The sequence below is a fragment of the Scardinius erythrophthalmus genome (assembly GCF_964197995.2).
Source record: "Scardinius erythrophthalmus genome assembly, chromosome: 22".
NCBI lineage: Eukaryota > Metazoa > Chordata > Actinopteri > Cypriniformes > Leuciscidae > Scardinius > Scardinius erythrophthalmus.
The window spans coordinates 24,803,134-24,815,739 of NC_138242.1; the positions used below are offsets into that span (position 1 = coordinate 24,803,134).

General features: G+C 38.1%; 1 protein-coding gene across 1 annotated transcript in view; it reads left to right on the forward strand.

Annotated features, from left to right (window-relative positions):
• ek1 (eph-like kinase 1) overlaps positions 1-12,606 on the forward strand; it is a 49,135-nt gene that overhangs the window by 19,430 nt on the left and 17,099 nt on the right. The window contains exons 6-7 of the mRNA XM_081353363.1: positions 1,135-1,297; positions 3,587-3,695. Coding sequence (XP_081209489.1) covers positions 1,135-1,297; positions 3,587-3,695 — 272 coding nt within the window. The remainder of the gene's footprint in view (positions 1-1,134; positions 1,298-3,586; positions 3,696-12,606) is intronic.

The window sequence follows — 12,606 nt, forward strand, 5'->3', positions numbered from 1 at the left end:
TTTTATTAAAATACTATTTTATACTATTGTGTATAATTAAATTCAGAAACAAATCTAAAATCTTGAATCAATTAGTTTAAATGCCAAAAAGGTAAATTTAGGCATCACAATATTATTATCATTATCACAATATTATAATATTATCACATATCAAAATTACATATTCATTTTGAGATTTGCTAAAGATGACATTTATTTCTCTTTTTAAATTTAGCAGAAATGATCATACACAAAATATCTCTATTATCGGCCAATATTGCGTATCTCTAGTGTGAACTGCTTTCTACAGTAACATTTCTATACACAGGGTAAGTGATTTGGCACAGTTAGTTGTTTAGATCCCTCTGTGACACCGTCCTGTACCGCAGTATTTGGCTGTGTGGCATGAAGATGGGTAATTATTATGATTTATTCAGGTGATTATGGGCTATGTGGCTTTTAGATGGAGCGCACAGATGGACAGGCTTGCCTGCCGCTGTGTCCGCGATCCGTTTGATGCCGCCTGTTTGGCCCATCTTAGATTTAATAGCACCACAGGAAATATTGCAGTCCCTCTCTCGCAGGGTGTGGCGTTCTTGTCTGGAACGTTAGATTTCCCTAAGCGAGACGCCATGTGCCACTTTAGTGAAAGGCTTACATGAAGGAAGATGAATGGATATCGATAAGCTGTGAAATATTAACATGAGCACACTGTATGGAATTCTCCTTAGGATTAGACAATGAGAATTGGACAATGAGGCGTCAGTAGGATTGATGTCATTTATCTGGAGAAATTCCAGTTACTGGAAACCGAAAAGCTGTTAGGCCCCTAAAAAATGTGCAGAAATCTGCAGTTTCTTTTCAGTCCAATCCATCTACGTGAAAAGCATTGTGTTAGCTGTTGGCAGGAGGTGCTTGAATGAGCACTAAATTCCATCTGAGCTAATCGCTAATTGGCAATTGACTGATTTGAATCCGATCTGCATGTTTTGTTCTCTCTTGTTCTTCGTTTGTTTCTGTGAACGTGAGTCGATCCATTATGGATGATTCGACAAAGGACAGGAAGGGATTCAGGTATCAGTGTGATGGATCGAGACATCCGTCTTCATAGAATGCTGCCTTGTTCATTTATCATTCCATTCTTTTCCACTATAGAACCAGCAGGATCAGAACTACACGGTCCTGAAGACCAAATCCAACAGCATGACGGTGGACGGACTCAAGCCGGGAACCACATACATCTTCCGGGTTCGAGCCCGTACGGATGGTGGCTATGGGAACTACAGGGGAGAGATTGAGTTGGAGACAAGCCATGAAGGTGAGTGGAAAACCATCTTTCATAAACCAACCAGAAATGTTTAACTTTTTTAAAGATCTCTTGCATCCAACAGTGATGTGAATCCCTTTGGAAGATGCTGGTGATTAGCCACAATATTCTCCTCTAGTCTCAGAGAACTAATTGAAAAATCTGACCCTACTATTCTCATTATGAAATGGACATTTCAATGAATATATTTCTGTCCCTTCATTGACGGCTTTCAGGTTTAGTCAAGAGTTTCTGAACAAGACTCGATCGCTTTATGAATAGATTGAATTTAGGCTTTTATTCACATATAAACATTGATCAGTGAACATAAACAGAAGCTCAACCGAACCTGCTTGACACGAAAGAACAAATCTCATTGGTTCTTGCGGAAGCTCAAACGTGCCTTGTAACATACAAGAATGAATCTCATCGCAGCCAATCTCGTTGCGGCCAATGGAGGGACTGAAAGATATAAAAAAATATTAATTTGTGTTTCGAAGATGAATGAAAATCTTGCGGGTTTGGAACGACATGAGGGTGAGTAAATGATGACAAAATACATTTTTGGGTTAACTAACCCTTGTGATGACGTAATCAAATTTTGTGTGCTTAATATTTATACAAGTCAATATTTTATAAAATCCATTAGACACATCAATTGAACTCTACAGCATTTTGACAAAAAGTGCCTAGTTGCTATAGCTTACAGTTAGGCTACATTACTTGATGTAAGAATTGTTTATTGTGTATATTATTAATAAACATAATTATTTGTTGAACATTTGCATTTGAATTAGATTTTGATATTTTGTAAAATAATAAGCCACTCAAGGCTTATTTTTTACACATAAGTGGGGTTTATGCACATTGCTTTTGTGGCTTACTGCTTTATTAAATCCCATTCACAATGTCCTTGATTTTAGATCCCTCTATTCTGTTTCTGACTGTGCAAGTGCCACCAAACCCTTCATTTCTCATTCAAAGCAGAATATTTTCAAATTTTCAAGGACATTCTGGGAAAGGACTTTGCTTTGGCCAAACTCTTACCTGTGTCACACCCGTGTATTTCTCCATCACACGCCGCTGATTGAATTTCCGATCCGCCGCGCGCGTAGAAAGAGGCTGTGAAATATTCATACATGTGAACACGTTCAATTAGTCCCCTGAGATAGACGAGGCTCCTCACGCGCTGCAGTTTGCTCTCTCGCTGCGGTGTTTGAAGTCTGAGCATGTAGATTTTCTGTCAATGTTCCTCTGAAGTGTGAGAAGCTTAAGCTCGAAGTAGGCAGATGCCCCGCTGTGTTTGACTCATAGTTTGTGTACCATATGGTACCCGCCACCATTCAGTGCACATAATTAGAGGGAGACGCTTGCTTAAATCTTTTTATTTTAACATTATCTGCAGAAATTCAGCTTAACATCGGTTCTTTATGTTTTTTTCCACTAAAATATTAATAAAGATTTTTTTTCAAATCTTTTTTTAAATTTTATGACCCTTAGAATATTTTGTTGCATGAATATCTGAACATGCATCTAAAAAAATCATGAGCTTCTAAAAAAAAAGTTTTATTCTAGCTTAATGCATTCTTTTTTATCAACACTTCTTGAATGTGGGTAAGTTTAATAAAAAAGCAACATTTTGAACTAAATGCTGAGAAAATTGAATTTTTTTCCAAAGATTACAGAGTGCATAAGCAATGCTTTTATCTTTTGTTTCTGCTCCTTTTTTACCTGTGTTTTGATCCAGGGATTCTCTACTCTTTCAGAAGATGTGAAATAGCGCCCCCTATCGTATAACAGTGAAAATAGGGAAAGCCAGAAAATCCTGTCAATGGCGGGGAAAGAGTTAATGATGTCAGAATAGTTGAAAATTGTTATGAAATTTGCCATGGTGTCAATAAAGAAGCTTTAACCATTTCTAAATGTGTTTACTATGGAACACAGATTGGTAGATGGAAATATGATTTATTAATTCATTTTAAAAATGCATGGTATATCTGTAATATTTGTACTATTTGCAATTAGTTCTAAAAAAAAGTAAAGCAAAAACAAAATTAATTATTAATTAAAAGAATTTTTAAAAAAAATGAAAATTGTTGAAAGAAATGGTGACCAACAGTACCTAAAATATACACTTTCCTTTATATATTTATGTTCATTTTAACCTAAAATCTTGTTAAACACAGATACATTCATTCAACAACTATGAAAATAACTATGGATGTTATGCCAGAACTGTGCTAAATTGAACAACTGAAGATAATATCTGCTTTAATGTGGGGTTCTCTCTCTTCCTCTTAGATATGCTGGCGGTTGGAGATCCCAACCAGCAAACCATACTGGCCATCTCAGTGGCTGGAGGTGCAGTGCTTCTGGTCTTGCTGGTGGCCTGTTTTGTTGTGAGCGGACGGTAAGAGCAATTTACTATTTTTCTTTAATCGTTCTCATCTTATAGATTTAGTCTGCACCATATTCTTTATAATAAATACAGACCCAAAGTACGGAATCTTCTGTATGATGAAAAAGCAGTTAATTGGCGAATTCTACATTGGCAGACTTGGATAAATCAGTGCTTATCTGGGTTCTTTAGCTGTCAACAAATCCATACGAAGGATGAAGACACCATATTTCATTTAATCAGAGATGAACTGTAAATATAGAAAGACAGAACCGAGCAAATGAGATGTTTTTGTGCGTCGGTCTCTGTGTGTATGCCTTTGTATCTGTGCATGTGTGCATTTACACAAAATCAAAAGGACACAGAATTGTTTAGCCCTCTGATTGCGTAGCGTGATCTGTAGAGATGAAAGCAAACACTTGAGAGAACAATTGAAGAGACTGACATGAGGGAGAAAAGCAACAGTAGAGGCGCTGTACGGCTGAGAGTGAGGGAGCTAATGAAATGGAAATGAAAGGGATGGGTGGATCAGAGGAGACGAGGAACAGAAAGCAGAAAATAAACCGCTCTTGATGACATGAAATGGTCAGAATGAGTCATGATCTTTGTGTAGATGTTTGCCCTTTTTGGTCTTCCTGTAGGTTGTTTCAGTACAACAGCAAAAACGAAAATGTTATTATTAATTATATATTGTAAATATACTTTGGTAACACTTTACTTAAAACCTTCTATGTATAATGCATTATAAGGGTATTCATAATGTACATTGTTGTAATGCATTATATCTTTTCATAAAGAATTGTAACCAAAGTTAAAATGTTATAATATTTTTTTATTGAGTCCTTGTTATATTCATGAGACCATAAAATACATTGTAAGGTGCATTACAAGACATCAATAATGCATTTAGAATATGTTTATAATGCATAATATATGTAAAAGCTTTTAGTAAAGTGTTACAATTTTTACTGTTTATATATACACTTCTATTTTATATATAAGTATTTATATAATATAATGTCATTTAAAAACCAAAAAGAGGAATATTTTTTAGCAACATATATGTATATATATATATATATATATATATATATATACATATATATATATATACATATATATATATATATATATATATATATATATATATATATATATATATATATATATATATATATATATATATATATATATATATATATATACACACATATATATATATACACACACATATATATATATATATATATATATATATATATATATATATATATATATATATATATATATATATATATATATATATATATATATATATATATATATATATAGTTAAATTAGTGTAAATATATAGTTAAAACATTGTACCAAATTTATAGCCTAGAAATCTAGACGCACCCTAGCGGCAGCAAAATGTATTTTGCAGCCAGGGTAGTCTAGCAACTCTCCGTTGACTTTCGGTGCTGTAAAAACCTAAATTGGGTCAGGCCAATCACATCGTGTTTAGAGTAGGCGGGGCGGGCTTAACATAATGACGACAGAGTTGCGACGGTTTCCTGCTACTTGAAAACAAAGAAGAGTTGCTTCTTCTGGAGAACAGTCTTTCGAATCGGCTTTGGCCGCGACTCTGGAGGATTTGGAGTTTTTCTTTGAGAAAAGAGCAAAGAATGGCACTTAAAGGTCCCATGACATGCTATTTTTTGTAGGCTTTAATATAGGCCTTAGTGGTCCCTAGTACTGTATCTGAAATCTCTTTTCAAAAATTCAGCCTCGGTGCAGAATTATAGCCACTACAAGCCAGTCCCAGAATGAGCTTCCTTCAGACAGGCCGTTTCGGTGTCTGTAGCTTTAAATGTTAATGAGGAGGAGAAAGGCGGCGCAAGGTGGAGGGTGGGTGTGGCCTTGACCATCTCTGCGCAACGGTACCGGTCCGTGCATGTTAACGTTGGATATAGCAATGGCACGAAGACACGCAGTCGTTCAAGCATTTCAGTTTGACCCAGAATCTGATCCGGATGGAGAAGCAACAACTCAGCGGTTCCAGCAGGACATTTCCGAATGGTTAGTTTAAAATATTATGTCTGGATACGGTACTTTATTCGGATGGTTTACAGTTATTATCATGTAGCTAACGCTACCTACAGTTGCCTTTTCATGAGAGATTTATCTTATTACAATTACATCATCAAGCTCTGCGATCTTGAAATGCGGATATCGCGCGCGCCATATAACCAACAGGAAAACGGTTATCCAAATAACAAAGAAGTGTACAACACTCGCGTTACAGTGTGTGTATTCACACACATAAACTGCATAGCTGCATAGCTAATGTGACAGCCACATTCTACGTGTAACAGTCTAGGCAAACATAAACAGTAAAGCAACACACTTATATATCATTAGTTGACTTACTGTTCCGAGGTGTAGCTGAGCCAAAGAGAGTGATCCAGACTTTAGTTTCAGACGTTCAGCAAGCCCAGCTCTGTATTAACCCTTCGGTGTTCATTTGTACATCCAATTATTGAGCAATTGTTATGCTTCGCTCGCTCAAAAGCCATGATATCTCTCGTGGACAAACTAAAATCGCGCGCGCGCGTTCCTACTTCCTTCCTAGCTCATTTTCTCATGGGCGGAAAATATTCTCTGGGCTGGCAAAGCAGAGACAGGGGAGGTAACATTCCTCCTTATAACGTCACAAGGAGGAGATTCAAGATCAGCGCGATTGAGCTTCCATTTTCTCAAAGGCAGAGAAAGATTGCAAAAGCTCGATTTACACCGATTTAAATTTCTAGAAACTTGGGGACCATATACAGGCTAGGGGAACTCATATTAATGTTAAAAAACCTCAGAAAGTGAAAATTTCATGTCATGGGACCTTTAAGTCATTCTTAAAAAAGGAAGATGTGTTCGTAGTTTTGCCGGCCAGATTCAAAAGTTGAATCTATCAACTAACGTTAGCTCCGCTGTTGGGAAAACGCTCTGGTTGGTTGAAGCGCTGTCCTATTGCGTGCAGAGGGAATTTGAAAGACAGCCGTTTATCCCGCCCCTCGGATTGAGCCGTGTCTATGGTGAGTTGCCAGACCTAACATCTTGATGTAGGTCTGGCTTGCCAGGCTACCAAATTTATTCTGTACTACCAATACTACAGAAAGACTGGCATCATTTGAGCTTTTTATTATTATTATTATTACTATTGACCGGTAATCACATCCCTATTTCAAAGGCTGATTTAGTTGGGATTTTTTGTTGGATGATATATGATCCAGTATGTTGTAACACAGAATAAGATTTCCGTCTGCTTTGCAATTTGTAACCCACAATGCACTGTGACAGAACGGTCCCGTAGGATGTGTTATGTCGGCCAAGTTTATGCCTGCAAGCCAAAACCTTGGTGCTGCCACCTCTTATTCATGGTTTCCAAAACCCCCCATCTCAATGCATTTGTGACTGCTTGTGGGAAGACCCTCATGGAAGCAATAAAAACAGTTTTGATGCTGATCTTGAATGACGTGCTTCTAGTGTGGTGTGGTGGCCAATGAATCGTAATGGTGAGTGAAGCTAAACTCTCTAATTGCATTCAGTCTCTTTGGCATTGGATTATACTGTGCTATATATACTGGACTTAACAAGGTATTCGTTTCACAGTGCCATCGGTTCTTTTAACTGCTTTCAGAACCTCAGCTGAGCTTTTTCCATTAATGACAGTTTGAGGTCATTGATTTCTGATTCTCTTGCTGAGCTGAAAACAAAACATATTTGGCCTCTAGTGGGAATCTTAAGCAAGATGTTATGGTTTCAAATGCCTAGATTTAGCAGGGTCATGGGAGAATCTGAAGAGAGATTTTTTTCCCCACAAATTTACAATTTCCAGGCTTAGAAATGTGGAAATCATTAAAGAAAAGTGAAAGAAAATTCTATTCAGCATTTCTAGTTCTAGTCTAGCCTTTTTTAAAACATTCTCTTGTTATTTGTTCATGCAGCTGTGTTAATGATTTAAAATGAATCTGTATCTTGTAATTATAAAAAACGTAAGAAACTCGTAGAAATGCTTTGTTTAGAAGCAATGGGAACTCTGGCCCGTGTGTTTGCACACCAAAGTTTAGGTTGGTCAGAGAAATATGAAGAGTTCATCCATGTTTAGTGTGTTCAACTTTGTTTTTGGACCGAATTTGTCTGGCAGTGATTTGAAGTTGGACGGTGTTCTAGAGCTTGAAGGAAAAAATAGCTCTGATTGGCTGGTGATGATGCTGGCAGATGGTCTTCCTTTGTCTTTCATTCCCCCTCTATTTTCCCGCTTATATCCAGAAAAGCAATTAAAAATGGTGGACACACTTTAAAGACTTTAAAGATCCTCATGCTTGTGTCTGTGGTACATTTCAGCACAATGACAGATGCCGCAGTGTATCTAGCAGGTGCCTACTAGCCAAATACGTGCACATTTGCAAGCCTGAGGAGCACTGAATGCCAGCCATGAAAATAAGCTGAAAACTTAAGGCTTCTGATATTAAAGCAGTTTCCTTGACTTCCTGTTGGACTGCCACCAAGCAATTCACTAATGCTAATGTTGCATGAAATTATTAGAGCTTAATGATGAAATCAAGAAGCCACACATCTGTTTTCTACTGGAATTATGAATTCATTGGTTATTATTGGCTTTATTGCATTTAAAGTGGTTATGTGTTTTCCCCTTGTCTCTCTTACTCAAATCACATTAAGATTTGGCAGATCTGTAGTGTGCTAAAGCATGCAATTGCTTACATAACATTATGCAAATTTTATATTACATAACAAAATAAATGCACACTATTTAACACATGCTATTTGATGGTTTAATATTCTATGGGACTCTTATAAAATGTAATGGCAGAGTAAATTATTAAATTCTATCAAATTACATCCACAAAATGATCCAATTCAGGCTGAAAACATCATTACAAGTAAAAAGTAAATAAAATGGTGCACAGGTGGGGCGTTTCTCTGGGCTGGATTTGGCTAGTTTTGAAAGGGTCTCAAACCATCAATGAGAAAAACCATTTTGGTGTGTGAAATCGTTTTGCAACCATTGCGACAAAGGAGCTGAAAACAGAAACACAATCAGAAAGAGGTTTCACACTGAGAGGTTTCAGGGCCACATTTCTCTCTGTGTAGTGAAACCCACAGCGTGGTGTAATTGTGAATGAAATCTACTTCCCGTGAATGTCATCAATGTACCAACCTGAGTGAATGTACTCTAGGCTGTTTGAGTAGTGTAGATCGCGCATTCAAAGCACAGCCGAGGGCTTAATGGGTCTTGTTCGGTTGATTTAGTGCAGACATTACCTGTATCTCGCCCTTGGGTTTGATACCGTACCGTGACTGTTTAGTCAGTCAATTTGCATGTGGGTTAACAGAAATATAGCAACAGATCCAAGTACAAACACAAAATGGAATAACTGTGCCATTCCGTAATGGTTACATAAGCGTGTTAGAGCGTTTTTTTCCCCCAAACAGTTCCATCTGGCTATTCCAACGCCTTTCCGAGCAGAAATCGCTGTCCCTGTAGCCCCTGAGCACATCATGACTCGCTCACTCTCAGCATGCTGCTTCACTTAGTATTTCATTTCCATTCGTTTGATGGCAGGCCAGCTGTAGATGCCTGGACGCATCAGCGGAACATTCCGGAATATTGAGGTGGATGATATGTTGAATGCATGTGCAATGGATGGAGATGAGACCAGGATGTGCCATCAATCAGCTCGATTTTCTTCTGGATTTCAATTAGCGTAATGAACCCTTCTCAACTGACGGAGTCAGTGTTTTTAAAATGCCTGTCAGAGGAGCTAAGAATTTATGACTGTCCATTTCCTCCAAACACACAATCATTTCCTCTTTTTATCATTAGCTTGATTGTAAATCTTTTTTTTTTTTTTCTCAGGTAGGAGAAAGGTTTACAGAGATGTCTCTGGGCATCACATTATCATTTTTTGTGACATTAGTTTAAACATTAGTTTACAAAATTTGTAAACAAAGGAATTTCTGTTCTTAATCATTCTTATTGCTATATAAGTTAATAAACTCATGATTCCTCTTTAGATCGCTTTATATGTTGTACCTCTTTACCAGTATCACCCAGTCTCATTTTGCCAATATGCCTGCAACAAAGGAAAATATCTTTCTATATTTTCTGATAAACATTGCATTATAAATAATCACATGTAGCATTTAATATTTAATGTAACATTTAACAGTGACCATTTACTTTTTTATTACCTTAAGATTTACATCAGGATTATTATTTTTTCATTACCATTTTCCTCAAGTAGTTTGAGTTGAGACCGCGATGCCCCTCCATGTGAAATCGTCAGCTTTATCACCTCTGTTTCCAGCATATTTAGATATTGAGAATTCCAGTAGTATATCCACTTGTTTTGTCATTAGTTCTTCATTTTAAAGTTATATATATATATATATATATATATATAGGTTATAGGTTTTTATATAGGTTTTTTTTTAGGTTAAATGATAAGATAATACTATGTCCTTCATCACCTATCGGGATGGTTTGTTAATCGCAGATATAATTAAACTGTTTATTGGTAATGATAGATTTGTATTGGTCTGTTTGGTTTGTATTCATCATATGTGTCAACATGTCCTTGTTCTTCTCCGAAAAGGCTTGGGAATTTTTTAACTTCTGGAGAGAAATCATTGATATTCTATGATTTTGACAGCAAACGTCAGGGCTCACGTATGCTTTAACTTTGTCTATAGTGTTTCTAGATCAAATGCATGCTTCAGTGAACCTTGCTAAATTAGAACTTTCCTTTTGGAGAACAGGCACATGGCAACATGCAAGGACATCAGTTGAATTTTGTTCTGTTGTGCATGCCACCCTGCTGGGATATATTGTCCATGCCAGTAGCTTGGCATGTCCTTGTGTCAGTTGAAAGCTGGAGCTTGCCTGCCTTCCACTGCATGCTGAACAGACCTCAAGACCCAGCTGGAAGCTGCTCTACCTCATTAGCTCAATGCACTGGAGCATCATTATGTAATGAACTAGTTTGAGGGTCAGAGGAGAGAGTTACCACATTAAGACGGCCGTGTTTTATGCTCGTACATTGTAAATTCCGAGTCCCAATGTTCTGTCCCAAGTCAAGCATCACTCTTTGAATGCTTTTCATGGCTTTAGGGTAATCCAAATGTCTGGCAATCCAAATATAGCATATGACAGCCCAAACAAAAGGCAAATTGCTTGAGGTAGGTTCTGGAGATTGTCCATTACAATTCTTCCTTCAACAATGATGGCAGGAGATACTGGGTCAAGGTAGAGAAGATTTGGCAAGAGAATACATCTTCATCTATGACAGTCAGGACCCCAACAGATACTTGTGCCCAGACCTCATCAACATCAGACGCCTGTATAAAATCAAACAATATTACAACAGAGAAATGTGGATAGACATGATCAGTTGTCACAGTGTTATCATGCCCATGAAGGGTTAGTTCACCCCAAAATTAAATTTGTCATTAATTACTCTCCCTCATGACTTTTATGAGTCATGTAATTGAGTAATTGTCTCCCGCATGGACAATATATCCCAGCAGGGTGGCATGCACAACAGAACAAAATTCAACTGATGTCCTTGCATGTTGCCATGTGCCTGTTCTCCAAAAGGAAAGTTCTAATATATATTTTTTTATTCATAGAAAAACAAATCTTTCTTTTTATTTCCTTATATTCTCAGGGAGGTAGATTTGAGGTATCATTAATGTATGAAACATAAACGCTATAAGACGAGTTGCATGCCAACGTTTAATACTTAAGGTTTTAATTGCTATGAGCAATAATATTGTTTTGACAAGCACCAAATATGTCTATTTCCTCTTTCTCTCCATTACACCTTTCTCTTAATGCTTATGGCAGACTATCTGAGTCAGCTCTCACTCCTAGTTCCCTCAAGCAGGCCAGACAGTTTAAGAATCCCTCTAATTTTGCACCAGTCTCCACATGGTCTTAATGTCCCTCTCTCAAAGGCACAGAGAAGGATGGGAGCCCTGTCAGCATATACAAAGCTGCACCGCTTCACTGTCACCTGCAGATACAAGCTTCACACTGTGAAAGCGGGAGAAAGACAAAAAAGAGGAAGAAGAAAGGAAAAAGAAACTGGGTCATAGACAAAAGGGCTTCCAGCGGTGTAGGGCTGCAAAACATCTTTATCACCGCACAAAAGGGATTTGAGGAATGCTTCAGAGTTGAAAAATGCGTTAATTGCAGAGTCCTAGACACTAGTCTGTCACTTTCCCCCCCCTTTTTATACACCCTTATAACAGAATATGTAAATAGTGCATATTACATTTAAATGAGCGACAAGAAGGTTGAAGGGTGGGATCACGCTTCACTTTAGAAGCTCCTGGATGTCCCGCTGCGGCGCTGGAAGTGTTTCATCAGCGTGTTGAGCGGCGCTGCAGCAGGTGCAAGGGGGGGGGGGGGATCCGTCTGCGGGACCTCGAGGGATGGCGGGGCAGGTTAGAGAGCAAGTGGGGGCGGTTTCGGGAGAGTCGATTTACTCCCTGATTACCACATGCTTTGGTCGGGCGGCCCACCTCCGCGAACCCCTCCAGCCCTGCAAACATGTTTCGTTTAATAGACTGTGTTTTGCACATGGGACGGATAAAGATCGAAGGGGTTGGGGGGGTTGTACCTGTGCACAGATGCACACTAGGCCCCGAGCATTTATTTGGGGGGGGGGGGGGGTGTGTATGTATGTGTGGCTGATGAACAGGTGGGGTCTCTCTTGAGACCCCAAGTCTCATTAAAAGCAGCAGAGAGGAAACGACACACATGTACCTCTGAACCCCCCACCAGACGGGGATGCACAACAGCTGAAAGGGAAAGATTTACCCCCTGCAGCTCCACAGGGAGATGCAACATTCCGGATTAGAG